Source organism: Scyliorhinus canicula, chromosome 5, assembly GCF_902713615.1.
Source record: "Scyliorhinus canicula chromosome 5, sScyCan1.1, whole genome shotgun sequence".
Taxonomy (NCBI): domain Eukaryota; kingdom Metazoa; phylum Chordata; class Chondrichthyes; order Carcharhiniformes; family Scyliorhinidae; genus Scyliorhinus; species Scyliorhinus canicula.
The window spans coordinates 71,221,582-71,235,880 of NC_052150.1; the positions used below are offsets into that span (position 1 = coordinate 71,221,582).

Below are 14,299 nucleotides of genomic sequence, written 5' to 3' on the forward strand. Positions count from 1 at the left end.
GATCGAACCAGGTTTTCAGTGCCGTGAGGCATCAGTACTAGCCACTGTGCCACTATGCCCTCCCAGTGCTAAGAGATCCTGAGTAATAGATTTCCCTCCTTTCCTCGCAGCAGTGTCACATTTGCGAGCTTTTTAATTGGTTGCGACCATTCTACAATCTATGGAATTTTATATTGATAACCAATGCGTCACTATGTCTGCAGCTATTACTTCAGAATGTAGGCCATCAGCTCTTGAGAATATGTTGGATTTTAAACTCTGAGATTTATCCAATACTTTTTCTCGGCTGATATTAGTTACCTTCATTGTCTCAGTCTTATTAGCCCCTATGTTTCTGGTAATATGAAATGAAAATCGCTTATTGTCACGAGTAGGCTTCAATGAAGTTACTGTGAAAAGCCCCTAGTCGCCACTTTCCGGCGCCTGTTCGGGGAGGCTGTTACGGGAATCGAACCGTGCTGCTTGCCTGCTTGGTCTGCTTTCAAAGCCAGCGATTTAGCCCTGTGCTAAACAGCCCCTAATATGGAGAGGTACGAGGTTGTTCACGTTGGAGAAACTGAATATATTTTAAAAGATGTGAAACTTCTAAATGTTAAGGTTCAGTGGGATTTGAAAGTACATGTCCAAGGAACACAAGAGGGTTAGCATGCAGGCACATTAGGCAGCCAAATAGCATGCAAGGGAACTGGCATACTGAATAAGGAAGTCTTACTACAATTGTTGCAGGGCTCTGATGACAGTTTGGCTCTCCATATGTAAGGAAAGGAGTACTTTAGAGACGGTACAACAGAAGTTCACCAGATTGGTTCCTTGAACTATTTTCCAACTAATAATAATAATAATAATCTCTATTAAGTAGGCTTACATTAACACTGCAATGACGTTACTGTGAAAATCCCGAGTTGCCACATTCCGGCGCCTGTTCGGGGACACAGAGGGAGAATTCAGAATGTCCAAATTACCTAACAGCACGTCTTTTGGGACTTGTGGGAGGATGCCGGAGCACCCGGAAGAAACCCACGCAAACGCAGTGTGGTGAATGTGATTCACACCGGATTATAATCTGTATATACATGTGTCTATATTGTAAGTGCAGTTGCACTACCTGACCACCAGCAGGAGTAGCTCTGGGAATGCTCGAGAATTGTACTGGGCTTCTCCCTTGGCTCCGCCCAGGACTCCTCCCCCTGGAGCTGCTGTATAAAGATCAGTGCCACATGGTCAGCCGGCCAGTTCACCGAAAGTTCAATGGCTAACAGGCTGGCTCTGTTGTGAGTATATTAAAACCGCTATTCTAATCCTACAAGCACGTGTACGTAGAATTGTTGGTTCCAACACACAGGAAGAACATGCAACGTCCACACAGACAGTGATACAAGCCGGGAATCAAACCTGGGACCCTGGTGCTTAAACTAAATCAACAAACTGAGGGACAAATTAAAAGGGGGCACTCCTTAAAGGGGCACTGCCCTAAACTAAAACAAAGAGCAAATGGAACTTAAAAATATTAAAATAAAAGATGATTAATGGGTCAATAAAGTAACCAGACCCTGCGGTGCCCACCAGGTATGGAAGGCCTCGACACCACATGCTCCCTCTTCAGGATTTGGATTTTTACAAATTGTTACGTGTATCAAGATACAGTGGAAAGTATTGTTCTGCCTACATTCCATCCATTCATGCCTACATTCCATCCATCCATTCGTGACCCGGCTACGAATGAAGACACAGAAGAGGAGCAGACATTCGGGCTGGATGCCCCCCTCAGTCACCCACTGCCGGGACCTGTTAATGGCAAGTTTCACCAGGCCTATAAGCAGGTTGATGAGAAGGTTCTCCTCCTTTCTCGTCCCTCTCTAAATCTTGTCAAATCTCTTGCCGTTCAAATGTATAAAGGGGAGTGAGGGTTATGAGAGTAAGCTTGTGGGGATGGGTGCCGATAGATCAGGAGGGTGGGCCTAACGTGCAGACAAAACTGCAATAAAAGGTTTAGCAAAAAACTAAAGAGGGTGCAGCCTGAAACATTTAACATAATACATGGTCCACGGTCTCCACAAGGCCACAAAAGAGACCGGCCTCTTGGGAGTCCGTGGACCATTGCAGTCAATGGTTGCATGGGTGCTGCATGCAACACCCTCCAGCTCCCCAAGATAGAAGGGGAGGAATCCTCCATAGAGGGACCTCCAGCTGGGACGTCCACCACTAGACATCAACAAGGTGCGCCAAGGCCTATCTGGGTGATGGGAGAGGGAAAGAAAGTGAAGGTGTGCAGGAGCAGCACATACAGGAAACCCCTCTGTGCAGTGTGAAAGGACATGGAGGGTATTTCCATGAGGCGGCTAGGGTTGTGGGGCTCCGAGGGAGGGTTCAGGGCTTGGGGCCAATATGAAATTCCATCCAAGCAGGGATCCACTTAGGCGGGGGTCCACCGCACACCTATGCATTCTTAAGACCATGTGTTGGCGCCTTGAATAAGGGGGTTGTCCTATAATGAGAGACTGAATAAATTGAGCCTGTACTGTCTGGAATTTAGAGGTATGAGAGGAGATCTTATTGAAACATACAAGGGGCGGAATTCTCCGACCCCCGCAGGGTCGGGAAATCGCCCGGGGCATTCATAAATCCCGCCCCCACCGTGGCCGGAATTCTCCGCCACCCGGGAATCGGCGGGGGCGGGAACTGCGCCCCGCCGATCGGCGTGACCCCCGCGGCGATTCTCCGGCCCGCGATGGGCCCAAGTCCCGCCGCTGTCAGGCCTCTCCCGCCGACGTGGTTTAAACCACTTCTGTGCTGGCAGGAGCAGGCGGCGCAAACAGGCCCCAGGGACCTGGGGGGGTGGGGGGGGGTGCGGGGCGATCGGACCCCCTCCGCGCATGCGCCGGTGGTGACGTCTGCGGCCGCTGACGCTCCGGCACATGCGCGGACTCACGCCGACCAACTAAGGCCTGTCGGTCGGTGTGGGGCCAAAGGCTGTTGGCGCCAGTCGGCGGAGCGGGAGCCACTCCAGCGCAGGCCTAGCCCCTAAAGGCGCGGAGAATTCCGCAACTTTGGGGAGGCCCGACACCGGAGTGGTTGGCGCCACTCCACGCCGGGATCCCCTGTCCCGCCGGGTAGGGGAGAATACCGCCCAAGGTTCTGAAGCTGTTTCTCCCTAGCTGGGGAATCTAGAACATTTTGGGGCGGGGGGATTGGAGGCTGTTGCACAGTCTCAGGATAAGTGACAATCAAGTAGGGATGAGATGAGAAATTTCTTCATTGATAGGCTTGTGTATTTTTGGAAGTGTCTACCTGAGAGATTTGTGAATGCTCCATTGTTGAATACACTTAAGGCTGGGATAGACATTTTTGTGTCTCTCGGGGAATCCGGGGGTATGGGGAGTGGGCGAGAAGGTTGAGGCCAAAGATAAGCCAGTCTTATTGAATAGCATTTATTTACTTCCTCGGCTATTTCTTTGTACCCCATTATCAATTCCCCTGTTTCTGACTGTAAGGGACCTCCATTTGTCTTCTCCAACCTTTTTCTCTTGAAATATTTATAGCAGCTTTTTGATTTGATTTACTATTGTCACATGTATTAGCATACAATGAAAAGTATTGTTTCTTGCATGCTATACAAACAATGCATACTGTACATAGAGAAGGAAGGAGAGACTGCAGAATATAATGCTACAGTTATAGCAAGGTGTAGAGAAAAGATCAACTTAATTCAACGTAGGTCCTTTCAAAAGTCTGAAAGCAGTAGGGAAGAAGCTGTTCTTGAGTCGGTTGGTACGTGACCTCAAACGTTGGTATCTTTTTTTCTGACAAGAAGGTGGAAGAGAGTATGTCCGGGGTGCGTGGGGTCCTTAATTATGCTGGCTGCCTTTCTGAGGCAGCGGGAATTATAGATAGAGTCAATGGATGGGAGGCTGGTTTGCGTGATAGACTGGGCTACATTCACGACCTTTTGTAGTTTCCTGCAGTCTTGGGCAGAGCAGGATCCATACCAAGCTGTGATACAACCAGAAATAATGCTTTCTATGGTGCATCTGTAGAAGTTGGTGAGGGTCGTAGCTGACATGCCAAATTTCCGTAGTTTTCTGAGAAAGTAGAGTTGCTGGTGGGCTTTCTTAACTATAGTGTCGGCATGGGGGGACCAGGACAGGCTGTTGGTGATCTGTACACCTAAAAACTTGAAGCTCTCGACCCTTTCTATTTCATTCCCATTGATGTAGACTGGGGCATGTTCTCCACTACGCTTCCTGAAGCCGATGAAAATCTCCTTCATTTTGTTGACATTGAGGGAGAGATTATTGTTGTTGCACCAGATCACCAGATTCTCTATCTCATTCCTCTACTCTGTCTCGCCATTGTTTGAAAATTGACCCACTACGGTGGTGTCATCAGCAAATTTGAAAATCGAGTTGGAGGGGAATTTGGCCACACAGTCATGGGTGTATAAAGAGTATAGTAGGGGGCTGAGGACACAGCCTTGTGGGGCACCTGTGTTGAGGATGATTGTGGAGGAGGTGTTGTTGCCTATCTTTACTGATTGTGGCCTGTGGGTTAGAAAGTTCAGGATCCAGTCGCAGAGGGAGGAGCTGAGACCAAGGCCACAGAGTTTGGAGATGAGTTTCATAGGAATGATGGTGTTGAAGGCTGAGCTGTAGTCGATAAATACAATCAGCTTTACGTTCCATACAAGCTTACTCTCATAACCTTCACTCCCCTTTATGTATTTGAACGGCAAGAGATTTGACAAGATTTGGGATGGAGGAGCTTCCTGATTTCCATGTTTAATTTTGCATGTGTGGTTGCTGGATATTCCTGTCTGATTTGTTCCTTAATAATGGTGAGCATGGATAGCGTCATCGTTGTTCTTGCTACAACACCTGGCCAAACAAGGAAGCAGCTTCATGGCACTTGGGGCTTTGGAGTCGAGATAGGAGTAATTCTGGATCATGATCAGACACCACTTTAGTGTCTGACACATAATGTGATTTGGAAGAAAACCACCAATCAGTGGCAGAGTGCATATGGCTTACTGACGCTGGACAGCCAATAGGAGGCCTTCCAGCACTAAGGAAGTGGTAATTTCACGACCAGAGATGGACTCTGACTATGTAGGTCGGAGTGAGAGAGAGGGTGCCTCAAGATGGAGGTGTCTTCTGAATGCATTCCAGTTTTTCCAAACAAGAAAAACTAAGGTGGCCATAGTTGCATGTCCACCATTATGAGGGGGAACCACATGACCGGGCAGCCTGTGGCCGCAGCTGTGGCTATCTCCATGTGTTGAATGCGGAGGGTGGGGATCATTTAAATCTATGCTCGAGTGCCATCAGGAGGCAATCTCCATGCACCAGGCTGGCTTCAGTGGCCAAAGGGGCTCACCAGCTGACTAGATATTTCCAGGTCATTTCCGGTCACTCTCAGAACATTGGCGTTAATATGCCTTTCAATTGCCTTAATATTCTTCTTGCCACTTGTGGGTGGCTAGTGAACAACCTCTAGAAGCTGCCGATTATTAAAATAGGCCCGAGTCAGGAATGTACCAGCGACCTGGTATGCCACGCTCCGTTGCCAGTCGTCACGGCCTCCAGGTGCAACTCAACACAGTTTTAAAATTCTACCCTTGGCACCAGTTAATCCAGTGCAATGACATTAGTGTTTGCATTTTACCCAATGAAAGAATTACTTGTACATTCTATTTCACTTATCTTGGGGCCATCTACAACCGTTGTTTTCCCTCGCTCACTTTATTTTTCCTTCTTTCTTTCTGAAGCAAAATGGATACTGTGAAGATGAGAGAAATTTGATGATGCAATTATTAAACGCAAGCTCTTGTTTTTAGGCTTTGTGCTCTGGTTTTTTGGATTGTCAGTAAACCTGCATTCTGACCATATCCTCCGAAGGCTACGAAAACCTGGCGAAACAGGGTATAAAATCCCCCATGGTGAGTGATTTTAAAACAATATTCCATTCGGCCTAAAATATAGTAAACGACACTATATATTTTGTAAACATTAATTTCTGTGATATTTTAAAGGGGGAATGTTTGAATACGTGTCTGGTGCTAACTTCCTTGGAGAAATCCTAGAATGGATTGGGTTTGCCGTGGCTTGCTGGTCACTGCCAAGTGCTGCATTCGCTGTATTTGCACTTTTCGTTCTTTCTTCTCGGGCTGCTCAACATCATCGGTAAGGTTCAAATTCAGTTCAATACCCTATCTGTTGCTTAATTCAAATTGTTTTACTTTAAGTCAGGAGTGAATAACAATTGCCAAGAGGGAACAAGCCTTCTTCTATGTTGCTGCTTTATGTTGTGGAAGAATGTGCTTCAGTATGGTTCAGCGATTCAACCCCTGCAAAGAACTGCATCAGGCCTGTCCCCAAGGCCCCCCCCATTTACACTTCTGTAATATTGCCTGCCTCTGTCCATTCTTTTAAAACCATTATATACAGTCCTGTCACCTCTTTTCTACAAAGGACACAGGATACAACAAATTTCCAGATGTGAGCAGCATGGCTGCCACCATATTGGTCCTTGTTATTTTTGGACATCCCTGGTGACGGCCTGAAAACAGTTATCAGACAAGTTAGCAAAATGGGCAACAGCTGGGACATGCAGTTTAATGCGCATAACTGTGAGGTAATATACACTGGGGAGGTCTTGTGCTGCAATAGATAATGTCCCTGCCTCTGAACCAAAAGCTCCGTGTTCAAGTCCCACTCCAGAACATGATAGCCAAGGAAGGTTCTTTCATAACATGGTGAACCAGGTTGATTATCAACCTGTAAATCCTTCCAGTGCAGCCTATGGCAGGTTGTAAGAGCAGGGGGGGGGGGGGGTCTCATGATCAGCCATGCTTGATGCGGAGTAGCATCCCTCAAGATACAGCCTCTGGCGACAGGCTGCCAACTTGTTCCAGGAAAAACAGCATGGTATCAGATGTAAGCATTGCTTTGTCTGCTTCCTGCACCACTAGGAAGAGAAATTAAGATAAAGAATATATATTGGACAATTATATATTCAGTTGAAAGATTTGAAGAGGGTGAATGAATGGAGAGATCTATAAAAGAATACAAGAGTAAAGAAGTGTTAATAAATTTAGACAGAACATTAGCTACAGTTGCAATACTGGATGCTATTTGGTTGCCTCATAACAGAAAGATTATTAAAGACATAACAAGGATACAGCATAAATAGATCTCAACGGGACGATGTCAGGAATGAGATGAAATGAAAATCGCTTATTGTCACGAGTAGACATCAATGAAGTTACTGTGAAAAGCCCCTAGTCGCCACTTTCCGGCGCCTGTTCTGGGAGGCTGTTACGGGAATCGAACCGTGCTGCTGGCCTGCTTGGTCTGCTTTCAAAGCCAGCGATTTAGCCCAGTGTGCTAAACACTGCAATGAGAAACTGCAATGAGATATTAGGATTACTGCAGCTGGAGTAGAAGTAATTTAAAGGAAGATTTAAAATAATGATGAAGTGTTTTGATAGGAAACAAATATTTCCTTGTGGCTGTGAAGTCAGTGATAAGGAAATGTAAAATTATCCCAAGGAGATGGGTTAGAAGAAAATTTATTTACATAGCCTTGTTGGAACATGGAATTGTTGGGGCAGAGATTATCTTTAAGGAACAGTTGAATCAATATTTGAAGAACGGTTAATCCTCTCCAAACAGTTGCTTCATCGTCCTTCTGAATTTTCGCGCAAGTTATGAAAGACGATGTTAACTCTCAATCGGCCAATTCTAAAGTTTTGGTCCAATCCATGTGCCAGTTTGACTTTCAGCATGGCAGTTCTCTTACCTACCTTGGCAGCTCTGATCCTGAATACTTTGATTAATTTAGCATTGTTTTGCTGCCATTGTAGTTAATGAGTCAGCTTCTCCCTCCTTTTTCATCAACTCATTCTCCTTCTTTCTGCTCCCTTCCTTCACTATTTCTGTTTCATCAGATTGCATGCATACATTTATGCCTCTCAAATGGAGTGCAAAATCACTCTCTTCTAAACAACAAATCCTTGACAACTTTGCATTGTCCAAAAGAGAGCAGGAGGGAATGTCAGGCATGCCTAAAAATGAGATGTCGACCTGGTGAAGCTCTGACACGGGGCTACTTGCCAGAGGAAACAGCATGCAGTAGTCAGAGCTAAGTGATCTCACAGCGAGCAAATTAAATCAAAGTTCTGAACTCTTGCCACACCCAGTCATGAATAGTTGTGGATAGTTATACTAACAGGAGGAGGAAGCTCCACAAATATACCCGTCCCTAATGATCGGGAAGCCAAGCACATCTGTAAAAAAGATCAGGCTGAAACATTTCATCCATCTTCAGTCAGAGGTCCTGAGTTGATGATCCATCTCCGCCTCCTCCTGAGGTTCCCAACATCTCAGATATCCAGAAGTGGCTGAAGAAATTGGATCCTGCAAAGGCTATGGCACCGTGACAGCATCCTAGCAATACTACTGAAGACTTGTGCTCCAGAACTAACTGCGCCCTTAGCCAAGCTGTTCCAATTAAGCTATAACACAGGCACCTAAAAGGTAGGCAGTGGGACTGTCTCTTGACTAATAACCCAGAGACCCAGATTAATGCTCTGGGGGCCTCGGCAGATGGTGGAATTTAAAAACTCAAAATGTGTGGAATTAATCCATTGTCGATTGTTGCAAAAACCCAACTGGTTCTTTTAGGGAGGGAAACGAGCCATCCTTTCCTGTGACTTACATGTGACTCCAGACCCACAGCAATGTGGTTGACTCTGAAATGCCACATAGTTGTATTCAACCACTAGGAATAAAACCGGACGGACCACCTGACATCAACAAACCCAGCCCTATTAACCGTGCAACGTTCTTACTATCTGGGGCTTGAGCCAAAATTGGGAGGGCTGTCTCATAGACTAATCAAGCAAACATGGGCAAGTAAACTTCCTGCTGATTGCCACATACTACCTCTGCTGACTAATCAGTACTCCTCCATGTTGAACACCACTTGGAGGAAGCACTGAGGGTGGGTCAAGGGTGTAGAATGTACTCTGGGTGGGGGACTTCACCAAGAGTGGCTCAGTAGTACAACCTCAGACTGAGCTAGCCAGACCTAAAGGACATAGCTTCTAGACTGTGACTGTGGCAGGTGGTGAGGGAACCACTGAGAGAAAAACATACTTGACCTCCTCCTGCTGCAGATGCATCTGTCCATGACATTATCAGTAGAAGTGACCACCACAAAGTCCTTGTGGAGACAAAGTCCTGTCTTCACATTGAAGATACCCTCCATCGTGTTGTGTAGCACTACCACCGTGCTAAATGATATAGACTTCAAACAGATCTAGAAGCTCAAGACTGGACATCCATGAGGTGCTGTAGGCCATCAACAATAGCAGAATTATATTCAAACGCAATCTGTAACCACGTGGCCAAGCATATCTACCATTACCATCAAACCATGGGATCAATCCTGGTTCAATGAAGAGTGCAGGAGCACATGCCCAGGAGCAGCACCAGACATAGCTAAAAATGAGATGTCAACCTGGTGAAGCTACAAAACAGGATTACGTGCCAAACAGCATAAGCAACAAGTGATAGTCAGAGCTAGGCGTTCCCACAACCAATGGATTAGTTCTAAGCTCTGCATTCCTCCCAGATCCAGCTGTGAATAGTGGTGGGACAATTAAACAACTGAGTGGAGGAGGAAGCTCTTCAAATATCCCCATCCTCAATGATGGAGGAACCCAGCATATCTGTGCAAAAGACATGACTGAAGCATTTGCAACAATCTTCAGCTAGAAGTGGATGATCCATCTCGGTCTCTTTCATTCAGCATCACCGATGTCAGTTTTTAGCCAGTTTTCTTCGCTCCATGTGATATCAAGAATCAGCTGAAGGCACTGGATTCTGCAAAGTCTATGGGCCCTGACAATATTCTGCAATAGTACTGAAGACTTGTGCTCAAGAACTTTCCACAATCCTAGCCAAGCTGTTCCAGTACAGCTACAACACTGGCGTGTGGAAACTTGCCCAGATATGTCCTGTACACGAGAAACAGGACAAATCCCACCCAGCCAATTACCATCCCATCAGTCAACTCGATCATCATCAAAGAAGGAGTTATTAGCAGTGCTATTGTTGTAATCAATATTTTCCCCGCTTCTGGACTGTGATAGAAAGATTCAACAAGGTTCGTTAGGTAAGCAAAATTAAGCTTTATTTACGAACTACAACTGCTAGCAGTATGGTTGAGAGTTGGGGCGCGATTCTCCGCAAATGCGGAGAGTCGTAAAGGCTGTCGTGAAACTGGCCGTGCTTCACGGCAGCCTCCGCGCCCCCTCCCGGGACCCGATTCTCCCCCCCCCCCCCGGGTGGGGCTAGCAGCGCGGCCCCCCGAAGCACGGCATCACGGGCTTAGCGACTGTCGCTAAGCCTGCGCGCCAAGCGTCACGGCGGCTGACGCGCACAATGACGTCAGCCGCACATGCGCGGATTGGACGGCTCCAACCCGCCCATGCGCGGATGATATCATCACGCATATGCGTCAAACCCGCGCATGTGCGGGCCGTCATGCCCCTCAGCCGCCCCACGGACTGATCCTGCGGGGCGGCGGAGGAACAAATAGTGCGCGGGTATTGGACCCACTGCCCGCGAACGGTGCCCACCGATCGCAGGCCCATGCCACCCTTGGCACGGCCGTGCCAATCGGTGCCATGGTTGTCCGGAACGGCACTTTGCAGCCATTTTCACGAACGGTGAAAGCAGGAGTGTTTGCGTTCGTGAAAACGGCCGTAAAGGCCTGGGAACTCGGCCCATCGGCCTGGGGAGAATCGCTGTTCGCCGTAAAAAACGGCGAGCAGCGATTCGTGTCGTGGGGAGGCCGTGGGGGTGGGGGGTGGGGGAAGGAGAATAGCGGGAGGTCGGGGAAAAATGTCGGGAAGGCCCTCTCGCTATTCTCCGACCCGTCGTGGGCAGCGGAGAATCGCACCCCTGGAGTCGGAAGGCAGTCAAGTACAAACTGCTGGTTGAGGATTTAAAACTGGAATTCAGGGAGCTAGGGTGGAAGCTGAGAGCCAGGACAGACCATGTTGTCATCTCTGGTTTGCTGCCAGTGCCACGTGCTAACGAGATGAGGATCGGGGAGAGAGTGCAGTTAAACACGTGGCTACAGGGATGGTGTAGGAGGGAGGGTTTCAGTTACTTGGATAATTAGAGCACATTCTGGAGATGGTGGGACCTGTACAAACAGGATGGGTTACACCTGAACCAGAGGGGCACCAATATCCTGGGAGGGAAATTTGCTTTAGCTCTTCGGAGGGGTTTAAACCAATTTGGCAGGGGGATGGGAAACTTTGTAGTCCAGGAGATAGCGTTGCTGGAGTTCAGGAAGTTGAGGGTAGTGCAGTACTGAAAAGGTACCAAGGTCACAAAGTGGACCTGCAGGTATGAAGGTGGTTTGAAGTGTGTCTACGTCAATGCGAGGAGCATCAGGACTAAGGTTGAGGAGCTTGAAGCATGGATTTGTACCTGGGACTATGATGTTGTGGCCATTACGGAGACATGGATAGAACAGGAGCAGGAATGGTTGTTGGAGGTTCCGGGGTTTAGATGTTTCGGTAAGATTAGGGAAGGTGGTAAAAGAGGTAGAGGAGTAGCATTGTTAATCAAGGATAGTATAATGGCTGCAGAAAGGCAGTTTGAGGAGGATCTGTCTACTGAGATAGTGTGGGCTGAAGTTAGAAATAGGAAAGGAGCGGTCACTTTGTTAGGAATTTTCTATATGCCCCCAAACAGTAACAGAGATGTGGAGGAAAAGATTGCAATGCAGATTTTGGATAGGTGCAGTAGTCACAGGGTAGTTGTCATGGGTGACTTTAACTTTCCAAATATTGATTGGAACCACCTATAATTCGAATAGTTTGGATTGGGCTGTTTTTATCCAGTGTGTGCAGGAGGGTTTCCTCACACTATGTGGATAGACCAACAAGAGGCGGGGCTACATTTGATTTGGTACTGGGTAATGAACCGGGCCAAGTGTTCGATTTGGTTGTGGGAGAGCACTTTGGAGATAGTGAACACAATTCGGTGACTTTCACTATAGCAATGGAGAGGGATAGGAACATATGGCAGGGTAAGGTTTATAACTGGGGGAAGGGTAATTACGATGCGATTAGGCAAGAATGGGGGAGCATAAGATGGAAACAGGAACTGTCAGGGATAGACACAATTGAGATGTGGAGCTTGTTCAAGGAGCAAATACTGCATGTCCTTGATATGCATGTCCCTGTTAGGCAGGGAAGAAATGGTCGAGTGAGGGAACCCTGGTTTACAAAAGAGGTTGAATGTCTTGTCAAGAGAAAAAGGGGGCTTATGTAAGGATGAGAAAACAAGGTTCAGTTAGGGCACTTGAGGGATACGAGATAGCTAGGAAGGAGCTCCAGAAAGGGCTTAGGAGAGCTAAGAGGGGGCATGAGAAGTCCTTGGCAGGTAGGATCAAGGAAAACCCCAAGGCTTTTTACACTTGTGTGAGGAATGACAGAATGACCAAGGTGAAGTTAGGGCCGGTCAAGGACAGTAGTGGGAACTTGTGCATGATGTCTGAAGATATAGGAGAGACACTAAATGAATACTTTCCTTCAGTGTTCACAAAGGAGAGGGGCCATGTTGTTGAAGAGGATATTGCGATACAGGCTGGTAGGCTAGAGGAGATGGATATTCGGAAGGAAGATGTGTTAGAAACTTTGAGAAGCCTGAGGATAGATAAGTCACCTGGGTCTGATGGGATATATCCTAGGATTCTTTGGGAGGCAAGGGATGAGATTGCAGAGCCCTTGGCTTTGATCTTCATGTCCTCACTGTCTACAGGAATAGTGCCAGAAGACTGGAGAGAGGTGAATGTTGTCCCCTTGTTCAAGAAAGGGATTGGATATAACCCTGGTAATTATAGGCCGGTTAGTCTCACTTCGGTTATAGGTAAATTATTGGAAAGGGTCCTGAGGGATAGGATTTATGATCATTTGGAAAGATACAGCTTAATCCTGGATAGTCAGCACGAATTTGTGAGGGGTAAGTCTTGCCTCACAAGTTTGATTGTATTCTTTGAGGAGGTAACTAAGTACACAGATGAAGGTAGAGCAGTTGATGTATATATGGATTTTAATAAGGCATTTGATAAAGTGCCCCACGGTCGGCTCATGCAAAAAGTAAGGAATATGGCATAGAGGGAAGTTTGGCCGATTGGCTCAGTAACTGGCTATCACATAGGAGACAGCGGGTCGTGGTAGATGGTAAATCTTCATCCTGGAGCCCAGTCACCAGCGGTGTACCACAAGAATCAGTGCTGGGTCCTCTGCTATTTGTGATTTTTATCAATGACTTGGATGCTGGAGTTGAAGGTTGTGTTAGTAAATTTGCTGATGACACCAACATTGGTGGAGTAGTGGCTAATGTGGAGGGCTGTTGTAGGCTGCAAAGAGACATTGATAGGATGCAGAGCTGGGCTGAAAAGTGGCAGATGGAGTTTAACCCTGATAAGTGTGAGGTGATTCATTTTGGTAGGACAAATTTGAATGCAGATTACAGGGTTAATGGCAGGGTTCTGAAGAATGTGGAGGAGCAGAGAGATCTCTGAGTTCATGTCCATAGATCTCTGAAAGTTGCCACCCAAATGGATAGAGCCGTGAAGAAAGCCTATAGTGTGTTAGCATTTATTAAGGGGATTGAGTTTAAGAGCCGTGTGGTTATGCTGCAACTGTACAAGACCTTGGTTAGACCACATTTGGAGTATTTTGCAGTTCTGGTCACCTCATTAGAGGAAGGATGTGGAAGCATTGGAAAGGGTGCCAAGGAGATTTACCAGAATGCTGCCTGGATTGGAGGGTAGGTCTTATGAGTAAAGGTTGAGGGCGCTAGGGCTTTTCTCATTGAAGCGAAAGAGGATGAGCGGTGACTTAATTGAGGTGTATAAGATGATGAGAGGGATAGACAGAGTGGACGTTCAGCGACTTTTTCCTCGGGTGGATGTAGCTGTTACGAGGGGGCATAACTATAAAGTTCATGATGGAAGATATAGGAGGGATGTCAGAGGTAGGTTCTTTACTCAGAGAGTGGTTGGGGCGTGGAACGCACTCCCAGCTATGGTAGTGGAGTCGGACACTTTAGGAACTTTCAAGCGATTATTGGATAGACATATGGAGTGCACGAGAATGATTGGGAGTAGGTTGATTTGATCTTAGTTTCAGACTAGTTCGGCACAACATGGTGGGCCGAAGAGTCTGTACTGTGCTGTACAGTTCTATGTTCTATGGACAAAAGAACCAAATGCC

The 14,299-nt window shown here is 46.9% G+C and overlaps 1 protein-coding gene across 1 annotated transcript in view; it reads left to right on the forward strand.

Annotated features, from left to right (window-relative positions):
* The window catches only part of srd5a1 (steroid-5-alpha-reductase, alpha polypeptide 1 (3-oxo-5 alpha-steroid delta 4-dehydrogenase alpha 1)), a 48,019-nt gene that overhangs the window by 30,727 nt on the left and 2,993 nt on the right, over positions 1-14,299 (forward strand). The window contains exons 3-4 of the mRNA XM_038797195.1: positions 5,831-5,932; positions 6,026-6,176. Of these exons, the coding sequence (XP_038653123.1) occupies positions 5,831-5,932; positions 6,026-6,176 (253 nt within the window). The remainder of the gene's footprint in view (positions 1-5,830; positions 5,933-6,025; positions 6,177-14,299) is intronic.